The 24,160-nt window shown below is 42.7% G+C and overlaps 1 protein-coding gene across 1 annotated transcript in view; it reads left to right on the plus strand.

The window, feature by feature from the left end:
• The window catches only part of LOC311123049 (protein AF-10-like), a gene marked incomplete at its 3' end in the record, with an annotated part of 35,071 nt that extends 11,191 nt beyond the window's left edge, over nucleotides 1-23,880 (plus strand). The window contains exons 3-7 of the mRNA XM_084197336.1: nucleotides 2,690-2,744; nucleotides 15,246-15,355; nucleotides 17,287-17,390; nucleotides 17,612-17,705; nucleotides 23,788-23,880. Of these exons, the coding sequence (XP_084053462.1) occupies nucleotides 2,690-2,744; nucleotides 15,246-15,355; nucleotides 17,287-17,390; nucleotides 17,612-17,705; nucleotides 23,788-23,880 (456 nt within the window). The remainder of the gene's footprint in view (nucleotides 1-2,689; nucleotides 2,745-15,245; nucleotides 15,356-17,286; nucleotides 17,391-17,611; nucleotides 17,706-23,787) is intronic.
• Nucleotides 23,881-24,160: the final 280 nt, after the last annotated feature.

Consider the following 24,160-nt stretch of genomic DNA (forward strand, 5'->3'; position numbering starts at 1 on the left):
GGCACTAATTTTATTTGATTTATTAGGATCCCCATTAGCCGACGCAAATGTCGACAGTTAGTCTTACTGGCGTCCGACACATAACGAAAAATATATTACAGACAAAATACTTTACAATTGACATACTACATGAACATGTAGTGTGTGTGTGTCTATCAGTTCCACATACATGTCAGGACATACACACAGAGAAAGGTCACATGCGGGAGAGGCGTTGTGCCGGGAGTTTTTTGAAACCAGGTTTGCACAATATAAGATGGAAGTTCCATGCACTCATGGCTCTGTATAATACTGTATGTTTCCTTGAATTTGTTCTGGACCTGGGGAATGTGAAAAGACCACTGGTGGCATATCTGGTGGGGTAAGTGTGTGTGTCAGTGCTGTGTGTAAGTTGACTAGATGCAAACAATTTAGAATTTCCAACACATTAATGTTTCTTATAAAATCAAGAAGTGACGCAGTCAGTCTTTCCTCAACTCTTAGCCAAGAGAGACTGGCATGCACAGTATTAATATTAACCCTCTGATTACAATGAAGAGCAAGACATGCCGCTTTGTTCTTTGCCAGCTGCAGCTTCACTAGGTCCTTCTTTGCAGCACTTGACCATATGACTGTAATCAAGATAAGATAAAACTAGAGCCTGCAGGACTTGCTTTGTGGAGTGGGGTGTCGAAAAAGCACAGCTTCTCTTTATTACGGACAGACCTCTCCCCATCTTTACAACCATTGAATCTATATGTTTTGACCATTACTGTTTACAATCTAAGGTAACACTAAGTAATTTAGTCTCCTCAACTTGTTCAACAGCCACACCATTCATTACCAGATTCAGCTGAGGTATAGAACTTAGGGAATGATTTGTACCAAATACAATGCTCTTAGTTTTAGAGATGTTCAGGACCAGTTTATTACTGGCCACCCATTCCAAAACAGACCGCAACTCTTTAAGGGTTTCAGTGACTTCATTAGCAGTGGTTGCTTATACGTATATGGTTGAATCATCAGCATACATGGAAACACCTGCTTTGTTTTAATGCCAGTGGCAGGTCATTGGTAAAAAAAAAAAAAAAAAAGGTTTTACTGAGTTACAGTTCATATAAGGAAATCAGTCAACTGAAATAAATTCATTAGGCCCTAATTTATGGATTTCACATGCCTGTGAATACAGATATGCATTGGTTGGTCACAGATACTTAAAAATAAAAATAAAAAAGGTAGCGGCGTAGTTCAGAAAACTGGTCAGTGTCTGGTGTGACCACCATTTGCCTCATGCAGCATGACACCTCTCCTTCGCGTAGAGTTGATCAGGCTGTTGATTGTGGCCTGTGGAATGTTGTCCCACCCCTCTTTCAAATGCTGTGCGAAGTTGCTGCATATTGGCGGGAACTGGAACACGCTGTCGTACACATCGATCCAGAGCATCCCAAACATGCTCAATGGGTGACATGTCTGGTGAGTATGCAGGCCATGGACATTTTCAGCTACCAGGAATTGTGAACAGATCCTTGTGACATGGGGCCGTGCATTATCATGCTGAACCATGAGGTGATGGCACCACAATGGGCTTCAGGATCTCGTCACGGTATGTCTGTGCATTCAAATTAACGTTGATGAAATGCAATTGTTTGTTGTCGTAGCTTATGTTTGCCCATACCATACCACAACCCCACCGCCACCATGGGGCACTCTGCTCACAACGTTGACATAGCTGGTCTCATGATCCCGCAGGTGAAGAAGCCGGATGTGGATGTCCTGGGCTGGTGTGGTTACACGTGGTCTGCGGTTGTGAGGCCATTTGGACGTACTGCCAAATTCTCTAAAATGACGTTGGAGGCCGCTATTGGTAGAGAAATTAACATTCAATTATCTGGCAACAGCTCTGGTGGACATTCCTGCAGTCAGCATGCCAATTGCACTCTTCCTCAAAACTTGAGACATCTGTGGCATTAGGTTGTGTGACAAAACGTCACCTTTTAAAGTGGCCTTTTATTGTCCCCAGCACAAGGTGCACCTGTGTAATGATCATGCTATTTAATCAGCTTGTTGATATGCCACACCTGTTAGGTGGATGGATTATCTTGGCAAAGGAGAAATGCTAACTAACAGGGATGTAAACAAATTTGTGCACAAAATCTGAGAGAAGCTTTTTGTGCATATGCAATATCTGGGATCTTTTATTTTAGCTCATGAAACATGGGGCCAACACTTTTCTTTCTCTAGTGTACTTGAACATCTATGTCAAGATCTGAAAATGGTTGTCTAGCAATGATCAACAACTAATTTGACTGAGCTTGATGAATTTTTAAAAGAACAATTGGCAAATTTAGCACAATCCAGGTGTGGAAAGCTCTTAGAGACTTACCCAGAAAGACTCACAGCTGTAATCGCTGCCAAAGTTGCTTCTACTTATGCAAATTAGATATTTCTGTATTTCATTTTCAATACATTTGCAAACATTTCTACAAACATGTTTTCACTTTGTCATTATGGGGTATTGTGTGTAGATGGGTGCGATAATTTGTTTTATTTATTCCATTTTGAATTCAGGCTGTAACACAACCAAATGTGCAATAAGTCAAGGGGTATGAATACTTTCTGATGGCACTGTATATCTGTTTGTGTGTAATTGTATGGTAAAGAGTTTTGCTAAAGGCCCATGTCTTCTTCCGTCCTCTCTCTTTCTCTGCAGAGGTGTGAGCTGTGCCCCCACAAAGATGGCGCCCTCAAGAGGACAGATAACGGAGGTAAGAATCATCTATCTAGGATAATGTGTTGTGTGTAACTGATTTGGCTGGAGCAAAAACCTGTCCTTATCATGGAGCCTCCCTTCATGAGAGTACTCCCATCAACTATTGACACACACACAGAGGCTGTTGGCGTCTCACAAGGTTCTGTGGTTAGCCCATGCTTATTTTGTCTCATTAATGGGATGTGTGGGGCCTGTTTAAGGGGCATGTGCGGAGGGCTGCACGATATTGGCAGAAAAATCTAAATATGTTCACCAAATATTGCGATTTTAATTACGATTTAGATCAAAACACTTTGGTCGGCAGGATAGTGGGTCCGACTCCCGGGACCACCCATATGTAAAATAACTATGAACGCATGACTGTAATTCGCTTTGGACAAAGTGTCTGCTAAATGGAACACATACAGTACCAGTCAAAAGTTTGGACACCTACATTTTACATTTACATTTTAGTCATTTAGCAGACGCTCTTATCCAGAGCGACTTACATGAGCAATTAGGGTTAAGTGCCTTGCTCAAGGGCACATCGACAGATTTTTCACCTAGTCGGCTCGGGGATTAGAACCAGCGACCTTTCGGTTACTGGCACAACGCTCTTAACCACTAAGCTACCTGCCGCCCACAGGTAGCTTAGGGATTTTCTTTATTTTCTTCTACATTAGAGAATAATAGTGAAGATATCAACTATGAAGTAACACATATGGAATCATGTAGTAACCAAAAAAGTGTTAAACAAATCAAAATATATTTTATATTTGAGATTCTTCAAAGTAGCCACCCTTTGCCTTGATGACAGCATTGCACACTCTTGGTATTCTCTCAACCAGCTTCATGAGGAATGCTTTTCCAACAGTCTTGAAGGAGTTCCCACATATGCTGATCACTTGTTGGCTGCTTTCCCTTCAATCAGCGGTCCAACTCATCCCAAACCATCTTGGGTTGAGGTCAGGTGATTGTGGAGGCCAGGTCATCTGATGCAGCACTCATCACTCTCCTTGGTCAAATAGCCCTTACACAACAAATGATAGTCCCACTAAGCGCAAACCAGATGGGATGACGTATTGCTGCAGAATGCTGTGGTAGAAATGTGGAAGTGTGCCTTGAATTCTAAATAGATTACTGGCAGTGTCACCAGCGAAGCACCCCCACACCATCACACCTCCTCCTCCATGCTTTACGGTGGGAACCACACATGCGGAGATCATCCATACACGGCAGTTGGAACCAAAAATCTCAAAAGACCAAAGGACAGATTTCCACCGGTCTAATGTCCATTGCTCGTGTTTCTTGGCCCAAGCAAGTCTCTTCTTCTTATTGGTGTCCTTTTAGTAGTGGTTTCTTTGCAGCAATTTGACCATGAAGGCCTGATTCACGCGGTCTCCTCTGAACAGTTGATGTTGAGATGTGTCTGTTACTTGGGCTGCAATTTCTGAGGCTGGTTACTTGGGTCTTCCATTCCTGTGGCGGTCCTCATGAGTGCCAGTTTCATCATAGCGCTTGATGGTTTTTGTGACTGCACTTGAAGAAACTTTCAAAGTTCTTGAAATGTTCTGGATTGACTGACCTTCATGTCTTAAAGTAATGATGGACTGTTGTTTCCCTTTGCTTATTTGAGCTGTTCTTGCCATAATATGGACTTAGCCCTATTTGGTAAAATACCATCTTCTGTATACCACCCCTACCTTGTCACAACACAACTGTTTGGCTCAAACACTTTAAGAAGGAAATAAATTCCACAAATTAACTTTTAACAAGGCACACCTGTTAATTTAAATGCATTCCAGGTGACTACCTCATGAAGCTGGTTGAGAGAATGCCAAGAGTGTGCAAAGCTGTCATCAAGGCAAAGGGTGGCTACTTTGAATAATATCAAATATAACGACATATATTTTTATTTGTTTAACACTTTTTTGGTTACTACATGATTGCATATGTATTATTTCATAGTTTTGATGTCTTCACTATTATTCTACAATGTAGAAAATAGTAAAAATAAAGAAAAACCCTGGAATGAGTAGGTGTGTCCAAACTTTTGACTGGTACTGTATATATAAAAGGTAGGGCTGGGAATTGCCAGGGACCTCACGATACGATCTTATCACGATACTAAGGTGCTGATATGATGTGTATTGCGATTTGATACTGTGATTTTATTGTGATTCAATGTTCCAAACATATTGCTCACCATATGTCTGCTGCAGAGGGACAAGAGAGAGCCATGAGAAAAAGTGTTGAAAACAAATTGGCTCCTTTTTTAAATGGAAGATGGACAACAAGCTATGAAATACACATACTGGAGTTTTGGTGCAGGTACAGCCTACTACCGCAAAAATAATATTCAGATATTTTTTTCTCCCATCACTAATAAATGGCATATATTGTAGTAGTATATATTATGTGATCTGTTGGAATCATAGAAATGGAATGAGTAGGCTATTGGCATGACAACAAATGAAAAAGCCAGTATAGTAGTAGTTGTTATAGGGTAGAAGCCAATGTGTTGGTCAGTGTTTCCCAGGGGACCCTAATTACCCAGGTGGTGAGGGTAGGCAACAATACCTCCGCAACACTGATCCTCAACAAAGGTGCCCCTCAAGGGTGTGTGCTTAGTCTCCTCCTGTACTCCCTGTTCATCCACGACTGCGTGGCCAAGCACGACTCCAACACCATCATCAAGTTTGCGGACGACACAACGGTGGTAGGCCTGATCGCAGACGGCGATGATACAGCCTGCAGGGAGGAGGTCAGAGACTTGGCAGTGTGGTTCCATGACAACAACCTCTCCTTCAACGTCAGTAAGACCAAGTAGCTGATCGTGGACTACAGGAGAAAGAGGAGAGAGCACGTCCCCATCCATATTGACGGGGCAGTAGTGGAGCGGGTCGAGAGCTTCAAGTTCCTTGGCGTCCACATCACTAAGGACTTACATGGTCCACACACACCCGCATAGTCGTGAACAGGACACCGCAGCGCCTCTTCCGCCTCAGGAAGCTGAAAAGATTTTGCATGGGCTCTTCTGTCCTCCAAAAGTTCTACAGCTGCACCATCGAGAGCATCTTGACTGAATGCATCACCACTTGATATGGCAAATGCACCACCCTCTACTGCGAAGCGCTACAGAGTGTGGTGCAGACAGCCCAGTACATCACTAGGGCTGAGCTCCCTGCCATCCAGGACCTCTATACCAGGCGGTGTCAGAGGAAGGCCTGAAGAATTGGAAAAGACTTCAGCCACTCAAGCCATAATCTGTTCACACTGCTACCAACAGGCTCCGAGACCGCTTCTACCCCCAAGCCATAAAACTGCTAAATAGTTAATTAATGGTTACCTGGACTATCTGCACTGACCCTATCTTGCACTGACTCTATGCACAATACTATATACACACGCTATATACACACACTACACTGACACCCACACACATTCATTACATACGCACACACATGCCTACCGACAACACAAAAATACACGCATACGACACAAGACAAATACACACTCACAAACACACTTTTACACTCATCACGTGCTTCTGCTACTCTGTTCTTTATTTTACTCGTATCTATCCTGATGCTTAGTCACTTTACCCTGCCTTCATGTACATACAGTTGAAGTCGGAAGTTTACACACACCTTAGCCAAATACATTTAAACTCAGTTTTTCACAATTCCTGACATTTAATCCTAGTAAAAATTCCCTGTCTTAGGTCAGTTAGGATCACAACTTTATTTTAAGAATGTGAAATGTCAGAATAATAGTAGAGAGAATGATTTATTTCAGCTTTTATTTCTTTCATCACATTCCCAGTGGATCAGAAGTTTACATACACTCAATTAGTATTTGGTAGCATTGCCTTTAAATTGTTTAACTTGGGTCAAACGTTTCGGGTAGCCTTCCACAAGCTTCCCACAATAAGTTGGGTGAATTTTGGCCCATTCCGCCTGACAGAGCTGGTGTAACTGAGTCAGGTTTGTAGGCCTCCTTGCTCGCACATGCTTTTTCAGTTCTGCCCACAAATGTTCTATAGGATTGAGATCAGGGCTTAGTGGCCACTCCGATACCTTGGCTTTGTTGTCCTTAAGCCATTTTGCCACAACTTTGGAAGTATGCTTGGGGTCATTGTCCATTTGGAAGACCCATTTGCGACCAAGCTTTAACTTCCTGACTGATGTCTTGAGATGTTGCTTCAATATATCCACATAATTTTCCTTCCTCATGATGCCATCTATTTTGTGAAGTGCACCAGTCCTTCCTGCAGCAAAGCACCCCCACAGCATGATGCTGCCACCCACGTGCTTCACGGTTGGGATGGTGTTCTTCAACTTGCAAGTGACCCCTTTTTTCCTCCAAACATAACGATGGTCATTATGGCCAAACAGTTCTATTTTTGTTTCATCAGACCAGAGGACATTTCTCCAAAAAGTATGATCTTTGTCCCCATGTGCAGTTGCAAACCCTAGTCTGGCTTTTTTATGGCGGTTTTGAGCTGTGGCTTCTTCCTTGCTGAGCGGCCTTTCAGGTTATGTCGATATAGGACTTGTTTTACTGTGGATATAGATAATTTTGTACCTGTTTCCTCCAGCATCTTCACAAGGTCCTTTGCTGTTGTTCTGGGATTGATTTGCACTTTTCGCACCAAAGTACGTTCATCTCTAGGAGACAGAACGCATCTCCTTCCTGAGCGGTATGACGGCTGTGTGGTCCCATGGTGTTTATACTTACGTACTATTGTTTGTACAGATGAACGTGGTACCTTCAGGCGTTTGGAAATTGCTCCCAAGGATGAACCAGACTTGTGGAGGTGTACCATTTTTTTTCTGAGGGGATTTTCCCATGATGTCAAGCAAAGAGGCACTGAGTTTGAAGGTAGGCCTTGAAATACATCCCCAGGTACACCTCCAATTGACTCAATTGATGTCAATTAGCCTATCAGAAGCTTCTAAAGCCATGACATCATCATCTGGAATTTTCCAAGCTGTTTAAAGGCACAGTCAACTTAGTGTATGTAAACTTCTGACCCACTGGAATTGTGATACAGTGAATTATAAGTGAAATAATCTGTCTGTAAACAATTGTTGGAAAAATTACTTCTGTCATGCACAAAGTAGATGTCCTAACCGACTTGCCAAAACTATAGTTTGTTAACAAGAAATGTGTGGAGTGGTTGAAAAACGAGTTTTAATGACTCCAACCTAAGTGTATGTAAACTTCCGACTTCAACTGTATCTACCTCAAATATGTCATACCTCTGCACATTGATCTGGTACTGGTACTCCCTATATATAGCTCTATTCTAATGTATTTTATTCCTCTTGTGTTACTATTTTTTTGTTTTTATTATAATTTTAAAACTCTGTATCGTAGGGAAGGGCTCGTAAGCAAGCATTTCACAGTTAAGTCTACACCCGTTGTATCCGGCGCATGTGACAAATACCATTTTATTTGATTGATTTGAAAAGATGTTATATTCAGACAAAGATTTTAGAATATGCTTCACCTATTTCGCTCTGATTCAGAACATGTCGTTGCACAAGTAACATGCTGGCACCACCACTGGCAGCCGAATTAGCCCTAGCTCCATAATCTTTACTAGCTCAATGTACTTAGCTAGCTAGTTAGCGATTAGCATTAGTGGCTAACACTTTTTTTTTTAGGCACGATGTGAAGCTTGATAAGACTAATAACTAACTAGCGGCTTGCAGAGATAAAGGTACACAAACTAATAGTATAATACAGAAAACATGTGGATTGGTATGAAGAAGCAAAGTTGGAATAAGTGTCGTCCTTGTTTCTTGACTGCATGGCTAGCTAACAGACGCATGTATTGCAGACGCAGGTTGAGTGAGTGAATCTAACAGCCAGCTGTGCCTGCTTGAGTGACAGGGGGCGGGGCTTGGTGTGTGTCGAAAGCAAGTAGCCGCATGAGAGAGGGAGGGAGACTGGAGAGAGATGACATATTATAGGGCGTCAAATCTCAGCCTCTTGCGATATGGATATTGCACATGTCAACCTCGCAATTTCGATTAAAAGTAGATGAATTGTGCAGGCCTACATGTGTGTGTTTATGAGGGGGCGGGCCAGGCTGGGAGGAGGCTCCTCTCTGGGTTCACCAGGAGGTCACAGCGAAGACTGTGAACATGGACGGAATATGAGTGTGTGTTGGAGAGAGGCACAGTTGTAGGATTGTGACCTGGCCTGTGGGGAGACATCAAAACATCACACACCATTTTACTACCTGATCTCTCTCTCTCTCTCTCTCTCTCTCTCTCTCTCTCTCTCTCTCTCTCTCTCTCTCTCTCTCTCTCTCTGTCTCTCTGTCTCTCTGTCTCTCTGTCTCTCTGTCTCTCTGTCTCTCTGTGTGTCTGTGTCTGTCTGTCTTTTTAGGTGAGGCTGCTGCCTGCAGTGCCAGAAGGTAAACAGGGATTAATATGTTAGGTAAACGTCTGGCTAGGTTTCAAGTGGTAGACAGAAAGCAATCTGTAACTGTATGTTTGTGTGTGTCAGGGTTTCCGTTAACTGATAATAGCCAGCATTTTTTTGTTGTTTTTTGAATCTGATAAATACAATTTGCACCGACCAATTGTCCGGGAAAACAATCCCATTGTGGAATAATGCTTTTTAGCCTATTCATTGATGAGAATACCAGTTGATGTAAATACATTTGACCGGTCATGCTTACCTGTCTATGGGTTAATTTGCATAATTTAGTGGAATTAAATTGGCACGTGTGTATATTCGTTATGTACAGGGCCTTCAGACAGTATTCATACTCCTTGACTTATTCCGCATTTTGTTGTGTTATAGCCCGAATTCAAAATGGATTAAATGAAAATACATTCTCGCCCATCTACACATAATATCCCATAATTACAACGTGGAAACATGTTTTTAAAATGTTTGCAAGTTTATTGAAAATGAAATACAGAAGTATCTCATTTACATAAGTATTCACACCACTGAGTCAATATTTTGTAGAAGCACCTTTGGCAGCGATTACAGCTGTGAATCTTTCTGGGTAAGTCTCTAAGAGCTTTCCACACCTGGATTGTGAAACATTTGCCCATTTTTCTTTTCAAAATTCTTCAAGCTCTGTGAAATTGGTTCTTGATCATTGCTAGGCAACTGTTTTCAGGTCTTGCCATAGATTCTGAAGTAAATTTAAGTCCATCCTCAGTTTTTTCCTATCACAGCCATTAAACACTTTAACTGTTTTAAAGTCACAATTGGCCTCATTGTGAAATCCCTGAGCAGTTTCTTTCCTCTCTGGCAACTGAGTTAGGAAGGACACCTGTATCTTTGTAGTGACTGGGTGTATTGATACACCATCCAAAGTGTAATTAATAACTTCACCATGCTCAAGGGGATATTCAATGTCTGCTTTTTTTATTTTTTACCATCTACCAATAGGTGCCCTTCTTTGCGAGGCGTTGGTAAATCTCCCTGGTCTTTGTGGTTGAATATGTGTTTAAAATTCACTGCTCGACTGAGGGACCTTACAGATAATTGTGTGTGGGGTACAGAGATGAGGTAGTCATTTATCATGTTAAACACTATTTTTGCACACAGAAAGAGTCCGTGCAATTTATTACTTGTTAAGCAAATGTTTACTCCTGAATTTATTTAGGCTTGCCATAATAAAGGGGTTGAATACTTATTGACTCAAGACATTTCAGCTTTTCATTTTTAATTAATTTGTTTAAAAAAATTGAAAAACATAATTTTATTAAGGCTATACCACAACAATATTTGGAAAAATTCAAGGGGTGTGAATACTTTTTGATGGCACTGTATCTTATTTATCACACGCTCATAGCATACAGTGCCTTTGAGCGGAAAATCTATCAGACAGCGCTTTTATAAGTCCAATCATTGAGCAACATTTCTAAATGCAATCATGTGTAAAAAACTATTTTTGGGCCACGATTAAAAATAGCTACTATTCATATTTCTCAACTGGCAGGTGCCCCCGCACTTTGACTCTGCACCGGTACCCCCCTGTATATAGCCTCCCTACTGTTATTTTATTTTACTGCTGCTCTTTAGTTATAAAAAAAATAATGTTTTGCTTAACACTTTTTTTTTTTTTTTTTACTTTGCATTGTTGGTTAAGGGCTTGTAAGTAAGCATTTCACTGTAATGTCTACACCGGTTGTATTCGGCACATGTGGCAAATAAAATTTGATTTGATTTGGTAATTGAAGCGCGCTTCCAATTCACCATTCAAATGCATAGGCAATGGAAGGTGGTAGGCTTCATCAGCGCATGACACACCACTTTGCAATGAGCTGGAGGCAGTATGCATTTTGAAACATATAGCTTCTTAATTGTTTGAAACCTGAACGTTTTACTACATATTATGAGGCAAAATCCGTGGAGGCAATAAAAAATAAATAAAAAAGACTTTCATATGCCATTGAAACCAGTAGCCCGTTTCTCACATGTTCTTCTATTGGTTTTCAACTTTCTTTAATTGTCCAGTTAACAAATACACATTCACGCATAGCCTGCTGCCTTGTGCGTATTGCTGCTCTGATAATGTGAATAAATAATATTTTATCAATTTTAAGCTAAACGTTCTGATCTGTTGCGTCAGATTGTTTTTGTAGCCTAGGCCTACTGGTTGGATGAATTTGGGATCTATCGTCCCACAACTGTCCCAGAGTCTGTTGGGCTGTTTCTTTCTCGACAAACTGACCAACCGAATAGGTAAACATTTCTACCATTTGGGATAGTAGATTGACATAGGCTCATAGGTGGTGTGTCCATAAGGCTAGGGGAAGCTAAGCTTTTTCTAAGTAAATTGAATTAAATTGCCAAAATTATATAGCCTAATTAGCCTTCTCCTGTTTATACAGAAATAAATAAAATCATTCATAAAAGGCTACTAAAGCATGATTTGGCCATAGAGGATCTTTAGCTTCCCCTAGCCTTAAAAATAAAAATGTGTGGATTGTTTTCAACACTCGGAAGGAAAAGGCAGCGTGCGCAGCAAATACCAAATAGATGATTGTTGAGTTGCAGCTGTCAGTGAGAAGTCTAAATGCAATCGCGGGAAAACATAGTTTGGAAAGCAAATGGCTATTGCTTTAAAGAGAAGACAATTAAAATACTCTAATCTGTCTTTTAGTTATCAAAATTATCAACTTAATTGAGTGAACAATAGTAGGCTAATAGCCTATGTTATAGGCAGCAGCGGAGAGCATCTGCCATATCTCCGGTGAGTATTCACTCTTTATCATTGTTGGGTCAGTGCCACTTAAAAGTTAGTTTTTGGACAATACTTTCCTCCTCCAGTTTTTTTGTTAGTTTTTGTTGTTATTATTATTATATATAATTGTTTGTACTTTTACCCCTTTTTCTCCCCAATTGGTAGTTACAGTCTTGTCCCATTGCTGCAACTCCCCTACGGACTTGGGAGAGGCGAAGGTTGAGAGCCATGCGTCCTCCGAAACACGACACTGCCAAGCCGCACTGCTCGCTTAACCCGGAAACCAGCCGCACCAATGTGACCAAAGTCAGTTTGCAGGCGCCCGGCCCGCCACAAGGGATTGCTAGAGCGCGATGGGACAAGGAAATCCCGGCCGTCCAAACCCTCCCCTAACCCGGATGACGCTGGGCCATTTGTGCACCGCCTCATGGGTCTCCCGGTCACGGCCAGCTGTGACACAGCCTGGGATCGAACCCGGGTCTGTAGTGACGCCTGCGATTCAGTGCCTTAGACCTCTGCGCCACTCGGGAGGCCGCCTCCTCCAGTTTATCCTACTTTGGAGAATCTCAAATATAAAATATATTTTGATTTGTTTAACACTTTTTTGGTTACTACATGATTCCATACAATGTAGAAAATAGTAAAAATAAAGAAAAACCCTTGAATGAGTAGGTGTGTCCAAACTTTTGACTGGTACTGTAAGTATTCAGACCCTTTGCTATGAGACTAGAAATTGAGCTCAGGTGCATCCTTTTTCCATTGATCATCCTTGAGATGTTTCTACAACTTGATTGGTGTCCACCTGTGATCAAATTAATTGTCTATATAAGGTCCCACGGTTGACAGTGCATGTCAGAACAAAAACCAAGCCATGAGGTCGAAGGAATTGTCCATAAAGATCAGATCCAGGATTGTGTCGAGGCACAGATCTTGGGAAGGGTACCAAAAAATGTATGCGGCATTGAAGGTCCCTAAAAACACTGTGGCCTCCATCATTCTTAAATGGAAGAAGTTTAGAACCACCAAGAATCTTCCTAGAGCTGGCCGCCCAGCCAAACTGAACAACCGGGGGAGAAGGGCCTTGGTCAGGGAGGTGACCAAGAACCCGATGGTCACTCTGACAGAGCTCCAGAGTTCCTCTGTGGAGATGGTAGAACCTTCCAGAAGGACATCCATCTCTGCAGCACTCCACCAATCAGGCCTTTATGGTAGGGTGGCCAGACGGAAGCCACTCCTCAGTAAAAGGCACATGACAGCCAAAGTGATGGCACTGTATTTGCCAAAAGGCACCTAAAGACTCTCAGACCATGAGAAACAAGGTTCTCTCGTACTGATGAAACCAAGATTTAACTCTTTGGCCTCAATGCCAAATGTCACGTCTGGAGGAAAAGCATGGTGAAGCATGGTGGTGGCAGCATCATGCTGTGGGGATGTTTTTCAGTGCCAGGGACTGGGAGACTAGTCAGGATCGAGGGAAAGATGAACGAAGCAAAGTACAGAGAGATCCTTGATGAAAACCTGCTCCAGAGCACTCAGGACCTCAGACTGGGGCGAAGGTTCACCTTCCAACAGGACAACGACCCTAAGCACACAGCCAAGACAACACAGGAGTGGCTTCGGAACAAGTCTCTGAATGTGTTTGAGTGGCCCAGCCAGTGCCCGGACTTGAACCCGATCGAACATCTCTGGAGAGGCCTGAAAATAGTTTTGCAGCGACGCTCCCCATCCAAGCTGACAAAGCTTGAGAGGATCTGCAGAGAATAATGAGAGAAACTCCCCAAATACAGGTGTGCCAAGCTTTTAGTGTCATACCCAAGAAGACTCGAGGCTGTAATCGCTGCCAAAGGTACTGAGTAAAGGGTCTGAATACTTATGTAAATGTGATTATTTCAGTGTTTTTTTGTTGTATAAATTTGCTAAAATGTGTACAAACCCGTTTTTGCTTTGTCATTATGGGGTATTGTGTGAATATTGATGAGGGGAAAAAAACTATTTTAATCAATTTTAGAATAAGGCTCTAACGTAACAAAATGTGGAAAAAGTCAAGGGGTCTGAATACTTTCCGAATGCACTGTAAAGTGTAGGAGAATTAAATGTGTTTTTCATTTTTCGCAAAGTAAGAAGAAACATATCTCCAATGAAAATACTAATTGAAAATAAGATGTATTGTCACATACACTGGAAGGTGCAGTGAAATGTGTTGTTTCACAGTGTCGGCAATAGTAGTATGGCACCCCTGGAGCAAATTGGGGTTAAGTGCCTTGCTCAAGGGCAGGCACATTGACAGATTTTTCACCTTGTCGGTTTGGGTATTCGGGCCAGTGACCTTTCGGTTACTGGCCCAACACTCTAACACTATACTGGCCTGCCACCTCTACGCCATACCATGCATTGAACAGTCTTTTTTGCAATCAGTGATTTGAGTTATATTATTAGGCTAAATTATGACTATCCGATCTAATCATCACATTGCGAATAGTAGGCTGTCTTGGATAAGTCTACAAATGTGATGATGTATGGAATGCTTCCCCAAATTTGAAACTCACACGCCGCTTATGCATAGGCTAGAGATTTTGCTGTTTGTTACTCAGCTGTTGGCTGAGGAAAAGTAAATTTGAACATTTTATTCGAACATCTTCAAAGTGTGTGGTAAAGACACACGTCATTGCATCCTTGACTTGCATGTTCTGTTAAGTATAATTACCATAATTGAAATGTGATTTCTGTCATTCTGCTCACCATGGGTAGACGCCCTAATCAGGTTACGCAACCAATGCATATTGATAAATGGCACACTTCTCAAATGACTGGTAAATTAAAATGCTGCCGGTCAAATGTCCAGCGCCACATTTTCATAACGGAAACCCTGGTGTGCCTGCATGCGTATATGGGGGGCTCTGTGAGGTTTTATGGCCCTGTTTTATAGTCCTCTGCCAACAACATCACCCTGACACGCTCTCTCCCCCCCCCCATCCTCCTCCCCCCTGTCCTCTGGGGAGGTCAAAGGCAGGTCAGGGGTTCAACTGTAAGTTGAAGCGTGTTGTTGTTCCTGGAATAGAGGGAACAGAAGGAAAACGGAGGGAGGGAGAGAGGAAGGATTCACCACCATCTGACCTCTCATTCAACTGGCCCTGTCCTGCTCTAGTTACGCCGCTCCACACATGGATTGAAATTGAAGGGGATTTTGTGTATTTCTGCCCTCTGTGTACAGGTTGGGCCCATGTTGTGTGTGTTTTGAATAGGTTATAATGTGTGTACTGAGGTCTGCTCTCTCTGTGTGTGTGTGTATAGGTTGGGCCCATGTTGTGTGTGCCCTCTACATCCCTGAAGTGGAGTTTGCTAACGTCTCCACCATGGAACCCATCGTACTACAGTCTGTCCCCCACGATCGCTACAACAAGGTACACACACACACACACACACACACACACACATACAGTGAGGGAAAAAAGTATTTGATCCCCTGCTGATTTTGTATGTTTGCCCACTGACAAAGACATGATCAGTCTATAATTTTAATGGTAGGCTCCCGAGTGGCGCAGCGGTCTAAGGCACTGCATCTCAGTGCTTGAGGCGTCACTACAGACCCCCTGGTTCGATTCCAGGCTATATCACAACCGGCCGTGATTGGGAGTCCCATAGGGCGGCGCACAATTGGCACAGCGTTGTCCGGGTTTGGCCGGTGTAGGCCGTCATTGTAAATAAGAATTTGTTCTTAACTGACTTGCCTAGTTAAATAAAGGTACAATTAAACATTTGAACAGTGAGAGACAGAATAACAAACAAAAATCCAGAAAAACGCATGTCAAAAATGTTATAAATGGATTTGCATTTTAATGAGGGTAATAAGTATTTGACCCCTCTGCAAAACATGACTTAGTACTTGGTGGAAAAACCCTTGTTGGCAATCACAGAGGTCAGACGTTTCTTGTAGTTGGCCACCAGGTTTGCACACATCTCAGGAGGGATTTTGTTCCACTCCTCTTTGCAGAACTTCTCCAAGTCATGAAGGTTTCGAGGCTGACGTTTGGCAACTCGAACATTCAGCTCCCTCCACAGATTTTCTATGGGATTAAGGTCTGGAGACTGGCTAGGCCACTCCAGGACCTTAATGTGCTTCTTCTTGAGCCACTCCTTTGTTGCCTTGGCCGTGTGTTTTGGGTCATTGTCATGCTGGAATACCCATCCACGACCCATTTTCAATGCCCTGGCTGAGGGAAGGAGGTTCTCACCCAAGATTTGACGGTACATGGCCCTGTCCATCGTCCCTTTGATGCGGTGAAGTTGTTCTGTCCCCTTAGCAGAAAAACACCCCCAAAGCTTAATGTTTCCACCTCCATGTTTGACGGTGGGGATGTTGTTCTTGGGGTCATAGGCAGCATTCCTCCTCCTCCAAACACGGCGAGTTGAGTTGATGCCAAAGAGCTCGATTTTGGTCTCATCTTACCACAACACTTTCACCCAGTTCTCCTCTGAATCATTCAGATGTTCATTGGCAAACTTCAGACGGCCCTGTATATGTGCTTTCTTGAGCAGGGGGACCTTGCGGGCGCTGCAGGATTTCAGTCCTTCACGGCGTAGTGTGTTACCAATTGTTTTCTAGGTGACTATGGTCCCAGCTGCCTTGAGATCATTGACAAGATCCTCCCGTGTAGTTCTGGGCTGATTCCTCACCGTTCTCATGATCATTGCAACTCCACGAGGTGAGATCTTGCATGGAGCCCCAGGCCGAGGGAGATTGACAGTACTTTTGTGTTTCTTCCATTTGCGAATAATCGCACCAACTGTTGTCACCTTCTCACCAAGCTGCTTGGCGATGGTCTTGTAGCCCATTCCAGCCTTGTGTATGTCTACAATCTTGTCCCTGACATCCTTGGAGAGCTCTTTGGTCTTGGCCATAGTGGAAAGTTTGGAATCTGATTGATTGATTGCTTCTGTGGACAGGTGTCTTTTATACAGGTAACAAGCTGAGATTAGGAGCACTCCCTTTAAGAGTGTGCTCCTAATCTCAGCTCGTTACCTGTATAAAAGACACCTGGGAGCCAGAAATCTTTCTGATTGAGAGGGGGTCAAATACTTATTTCCCTCATTTAAAATGCAAATCAATTTATAACATTCTTGACATGTGTTTTTCTGGATTTTTTGTTTGTTATTCTCTCTCTCACTATTCAAATAAACCTACCATTAAAATTATAGACTGATCATTTCTTTGTCAGTGGGCAAACGTACAAAATCAGCAGGGGATCAAATACTTTTTTCCCTCACTGTACTTCACTCTGTCCCTACATTTCTGGGTGTGTGACTGGATGTGTTTTCTTGTCTGTGTGTGTAGACGTGTTACATCTGTGAGGACCAGGGCAGAGAGAGTAAAGCTGCCACCGGGGCCTGCATGACCTGCAACAAACATGGCTGCCGACAAGCCTTCCACGTCACATGGTGAGCGAGCCCCTTTCAAATACCTACAGCTTTATTAACACGTTCACATTGTGAGCCACATTCAAAGACCTACAGCTTTATTAACACAGCAAAAAATACATCACTGTCTATCTGTTAACATAGTAAATACATAATCTCTCTCCTTGTCTTTAGTCTCTTTTCACCTATCTCTATCCCCTTCTTTCTCTTGACACTTCCTCTCTCTCCTCTCCTCTCCTCAGTGCCCAGTTTGCTGGGTTGTTGTGTGAGGAGCAGGGGTCGGACGCAGACAACGTCAAGTACTGTGGCTACTGCAAGTACCACTACAGCAAACTGGTAAGATCTCACTCTTTCTCTTTCTTTCACTCTCTTTTTCTCTCTCTCGCTCTCTCGCTACTATTTTTCCTAACTGTCTTACTGTGCTGGGGAGGAGGAATAGTCTCTCACTTACTTCAGAAACCTTGAATCTAGTTTTGATTGAATAGACCTCTCACATTCTTGCTTCCCTCTGTCTGTTTGAACAAAAACGGTAAGCTTTGTGAAGGACCGCCCCCCCCCCCCCCCCCCCCCCCCCACACACACACACACACACACACACACATTCTCATTTCTTGAATGACTTGGCACTCTTCTCTGCCAATTACAACAGCTGAAAGTGGAGTCATCCTTTAATCTCTAGCTCCTCTCTCTCTCCCTCATTTCTCTCTCTCTCTCTCTTCCTCCCTCCTTCCCTTCTCGCTCTCCCTCCCTCCACACAACCATCCATTCCCTCTCTCCTCTTTTGCCCCACTCCTCTCAAGCTTCTCTCTCTCCCCCTCTCCAGCCCTCTCCCCCGCCACCCCCATCCCTCTCCCCCTCCAGCCCCCCTCCATCAACCCCATCTAATCTCATTGACAAATCAGCAGTGCCTCCCAGGCCCTTTGTCCCCTTCACCCTCTACCCCCCTGCCCCCTGTATGCTAAGCCCAGGCCGGGTGCAGCGGTTTGGGTTACAGCGGCAGGGCGAGGTCCCTAGGGTATGGAGCTCCACTCTGACACTGGACCTCTGCACCGGACGACAGCCCCAGTCCACAGGGCTTCCTGTCTGGCTGTCTGGGGCTGGGAGAGGGTAGGGGGTGAGGGTGAGGGGTACTGGGATTAGGGTTACAAATGGGTAAAGAGATGCTTTCCAATTCACATTCGTACACACCACTCCACACAGACACACACTACAAATGCTTTCACTCACACATCCATACACTCCCGCTCTCTCTTTCCCTCTTTTCCTCCCTCTCTCTATTCTCTCAGAGCTCTTTGGAGCTAGAGCCCCAGCTGTTCCACCCCTACCATCCATCAAGGGGAAAAATACACACACGGAGTGGGGGTAGGATTCTTACTGAAGCATTGGGGTTTAAAGGGGGGGGGGGTAGCATTAGATAAAGCAATGGCTTAACATTATTTAGCGTCCTTCGCACGTACACACACACACACAGTGATGACATTTTATGATGTTAACAAATGCTTGTAGTTCTATTGATCCTGTGTAATGGCTTTGTATGGTGGGGTCTGATGTAATTAGGCTGGTACAGAATAGAGGAGAAGAGAAACGCATGAGAAGGAATCAATGACAGACAAGCCAATGTTGGTAGCAGAATGGATTTCACAAGACACCACATGGGTTGATGAATGTCATGTTCGGAACATGACATTTACAGGTTTTGTCTTCTTGTCGTGACATTGTGATGTTGTTACATTAGTAATCCTCTTTATGTGGTCAATGGGGCCATAGATTGATGATGTTCTCTTACAGTAGACCAGAAATGGCTCAACGTTGGTTTTCCTTGAATAGATTGGTGGTAAATCTAGTCAACTTGAAATAGTCTGCCTCTGGAACATTGTGCCTGGGAGATTTAGATCAGGGGAAGGGTCCTTTCAGTGTGTGTGTGTGTGCGTTTAAGGGCTGGCACAATTACCTTATAACCGTGTATCCAACAGTTATGGATGAAGACCATCATGAAAATAAAATAACCATACATTTACTGAAGACGGGACGGCTGGGTATTCGTGTGGTTGAGTCTGTTTCTTTAGTAACATGGACTCTTAACAACGTGGTGAAACTTTGTTGCTCCTTGCTAAAACAAGCAAGGCGTGGTAGCAAATTAGTCTTCGGTTGCCTAGGCAACACCCCCCTCCCTGCAGCAGCACACATAGACATATAATGAATAGAACGGGCTTGGAATCTCTAACCCTGGCAATTTCACTGGTAAACGCATGGGTACATTCGCAATGGCTGCCTGGTATTGTGATGCAATAATTTCCATGGTAATGTAGAATGTTCATTCAAAGTATGTTAACTGATATCATATGGCTCATGCAATGTAGGGCTGTCCCAGACTAAATAAAATCTTGGTCGACCAAGAGTTGTCTGTTCTTTCGACCAATCGACTGGTCGAACATTTTAAACGTGAGTTCTTTCCATATACAGTGGGGATAAAAAGTATTTAGTCAGCCACCAATTGTGCAAGTTCTCCCACTTAAAAAGATGAGAGAGGCCTGTAATTTTCATCATAGGTACACGTCAACCATGACAGACAAAATGAGGAAAAAAAATCCAGAAAATCACATTGTAGGATTTTTAATGAATTTATTTGCAAATTATGGTGGAAAATAAGTATTTGGTCAATAACAAAAGTTTCTCAATACTTTGTTATATACCCTTTGTTGGCAATGACACAGGTCAAACTTTTTCTGTAAGTCTTCACAAGGTTTTCACACACTGTTGCTGGTATTTTGGCCCATTCCTCCATGCAGATCTCCTCTAGAGCAGTGATGTTTTGGGGCTGTCGCTGGGCAACACGGACTTTCAACTCCCTCCAAAGATTTTCTATGGGGTTGAGATCTGGAGACTGGCTAGGCCACTCCAGGACATTGAAATGCTTCTTACGAAGCCACTCCTTCGTTGCCCGGGCGGTGTGTTTGGGATCATTGTCATGCCGAAAGACCCAGCCACGTTTCATCTTCAATGCCCTTGCTGATGGAAGGAGGTTTTCACTCAAAATCTCACGATACATGGCCCCATTCATTCTTTCCTTTACACGGATCAGTCGTCCTGGTCCCTTTGCAGAAAAACAGCCCCAAAGCATGACGTTTCCACCCCCATGCTTCACAGTAGGTATGGTGTTCTTTGGATGCAACTCAGCATTCTTTGTCCTCCAAACACGACGAGTTTTTACCAAAAAGTTCTATTTTGACCATATGACATTCTCCCAATCCTCTTCTGGATCATCCAAATGCACTCTAGCAAACTTCAGACGGGCCTGGACATGTACTGGCTTAAGCAGGGGGACACGTCTGGCACTGCAGGATTTGAGTCCCTGGCGGCGTAGTGTGTTACTGATGGTAGGCTTTGTTACTTTGGTCCCAGCTCTCTGCAGGTCATTCACTAGGTCCCCCCGTGTGGTTCTGGGATTTTTGCTCACCGTTCTTGTGATCATTTTGACCCCACGGGGTGAGATCTTGCGTGGAGCCCCAGATCGAGGGAGATTATCAGTGGTCTTGTATGTCTTCCATTTCCTAATAATTGCTCCCACAGTTGATTTCTTCAAACCAAGCTGCTTACCTATTGCAGATTCAGTCTTCCCAGCCTGGTGCAGGTCTACAATTTTGTTTCTGGTGTCATTTGACAGCTCTTTGGTCTTGGCCATAGTGGAGTTTGGAGTGTGACTGTTTGAGGTTGTGGACAGGTGTCTTTTACACTGATAACAAGTTCAAACAGGTGCCATTAATACAGGTAATGAGTGGAGGACAGAGGAGCCTCTTAAAGAAGAAGTTACAGGTCTGTGAGAGCCAGAAATCTTGCTTGTTTGTAGGTGACCAAATACTTATTTTCCACCATAATTAGCAAATAAATTCATTAAAAATCCTACAATGTGATTTTCTGGGAAAAAAAATCTCAATTTGTCTGTCATAGTTGACATGTACCTATGATGAAAATTACAGGCCTCTCTCATCTTTTTAAGTGGGAGAACTTGCACAATTGGTGGCTGACTAAATACTTTTTTCCCCCACTGTATAGACACACCCTATGTGTTTACATTTTTTTTGGACTAAATGTAGGCTACTGAGCTTGTCTGATGCTTTAAGCACACTGTGATGTAAATAATTAAGACACACAAATGACTCAAGAGGGAGCCAGAGATCAAGATAGCCAAACCAGAAGAAGAAAACATATTCCCGAACCACCTCCCTCCCGCTGCTTCTGGCCTTCGCAGATTCTGCCGTTACGCTCCCGAAGTTGCCACTAATAGGCTACACCAGGGATCGCCATCCTTTTCCATTAGGAGTGCCAATTTATCTTACCAATTTTACCAATCTGCGTGCCAGTTATGGTTTTCATATGCATATTTTCGTGGAACAGTTTAATGTATTTTATAATAAAGCCTTTGTAGCTCAAAATTATTGTCATGTGATTAATACAAATTCAAACTAAATCAAAATTATACAAATCTAAAAGTAACTTCTATTGCCATTGCCAACTATGTAAAAATAGCCAACAAGTAAAATCATCGCAGCCTCCGGGTAGAAAATAAATCACATTGGCTAGCATGGCCTGTCTGCAAGGAACTTGAAACACTGTATAAAATATTCTGGACCCTCAGAGTTTCCCGCGCCAGTGAGCTCCTGGCAGACACAGCTGTAGGCTATTTGCGCAAGGGATAAGAAGTAATCAGGAAGGCCGGATCAGAGCATGACATTTTTTTTCCCTTTCACACAGAGTGGTTATCGAAAGGGAGAGAGCTTGAAAGATTTTTCAAATGGGCTACATTGAAGAACTATTGTCATTCTCAAAGGATGTAAAAAGAGACTTTGTTTACTTGCTGTTTGAGGTGTAAAAAAAAATGACTGCCATCATTGAGTTGAATGGGCACGCCCATTTTTATTCATTTGATTTCTATGGCAGCACATGCAGTCAGGAGCAGAGTAGAGAAGAAAATGCATGTAAAAAAAAAAAAGTTGTCATATTCTAACTGTTGTTGCGGTGACCCCGGTCATTTGGCTGGCCAATAACCGTCATTTAAAATACCATGACTGTCACAGAGCAGGAATGGGCAATCTTGATGGGGATAGGGGCCGCAAAAAATCTGAATTCATCATGTGTGGCTTGCGGGTCTCTGTATATCCATACCCACACATGCAGTCAGTGCCGCCCTATCCTTTTGAATTTTGTTTCATCAAAAATGTTTTTGCTGACATGGGTTAACAGTGACTAACATAACAAGAGAGAAACTGCTGATGCACAACCAAATTTTGAAATTGCACCTTGTGTATTCTATTATTCTAACTCTCAGCAGTAAATTGAGACCCTGACTGAGTTCCTAAAAAAATGTATATTGGTGTCCTTTAGTAGTGGTTTCTTTGCAGCAATTCAACTATGGAGGCCTGTTTCACACAGTCCCCTCTGAACAGTTGATGTTGAGATGTGTCTGTGACTTGAACTCTGTGAAGCATTTATTTGGGCTGCAATTTCTGAGGCTGGTAACTCTAATGAACTTATCCTCTGCAGCAGAGGTAACTCTGGGTCTTCCATTCCTGTGGCGGTCCTCATGAGAGCCAGTTTCATCATAGCGCTTGATGGTTTTTGCAACTGCACTTGAAGAAACTTTCAAAGTTCTTGAAATGTTCTGTATTGTCTGACCTTCATGTCTTAAAGTAATGATGGACTGTCATTTGTCTTTGCTTATTTGAGCTGTTCTTACCATAATATGGACTTGGTCTTTTACCAAATAGGGCTATCTTCTGTATACCCCCCCCCATCTTGTCACAACACAACTAATTGGCTCAATCGCATTAAGAAGTAAATAAATTCCACAAATTAACTTTTAAGAAGGCACACCTGTTAATTGAAATGCATTCCAGGTGACTACCTCATGAAGCTGGTTGAGAGAATGCCAATAGTGTGCAAAGCTGTCATCAAGGCAAAGGGTGGCTATTTGAAGAATCTCAAATATGAAATATATTTTGATTTGTTGAACACTTTTTTGGTTACTACATGATTCCATATGTATTATTTCATAGTTTTGATGTCTTCACTATTATTCTACAATGTAAAAAATAGTAAAAATAAAGAAAAACCATTGAATGAGTAGGTGTGTCCAAACTTTTGACTTGTAGTGTACATTTTATATCTCACAGAGATTAGTGAGCGGATAGTCTTAAGAAACGTGAAGTTCCTCTCTACCGTTTTAGTTCATTTATTCATAAGTAAAGCCTATATTTAGCTTTATTTATTAATTTGGTCTTAATTTAGCTTAAGTCTTCTGTTCCGCTTCCTTTTTTAGTTTATTTATTCATTTATTTTGTATTTAGCTTTTATTTATTTATGTAGTCTATATTTAGCATGGGTCTACGTTAGTAACGTGAAGTTCCTCTCTACCTTTTAGCGAAGGAGCAGGGCCCTCGGTAGTAGGGCTCAGAGCCTTAGTGACTCTTCCTCTCAGTGTTCGGATAAACCCCCTGACCACCAAGACAACAAGGTAAGAAAGACCCAACATATTTCTACGTGACTGTGATGGACACAGCATCCATACGCCCTCTATGAACAGACATACACCCACCACCACACTGTAGACAGAGGCAACACCACACAGCACAGAGACACAGCTAAGGATAGCAATGCCCTTGCTAAGTTACTTGGGTTGAGTGAGGTCATGTCCTTTGAATGGTCGTGTCAGGCACCAAGGATCTCGATCTCTAACCAACAACCAACACTTTATAAACCTGTCAGCATTAATCATTCCTGCTTACACAAATGTT

The sequence above is a fragment of the Coregonus lavaretus genome (assembly GCF_964263955.1).
Source record: "Coregonus lavaretus genome assembly, contig: HAP1_SCAFFOLD_2453, whole genome shotgun sequence".
NCBI classification, from domain to species: Eukaryota; Metazoa; Chordata; class Actinopteri; order Salmoniformes; family Salmonidae; genus Coregonus; species Coregonus lavaretus.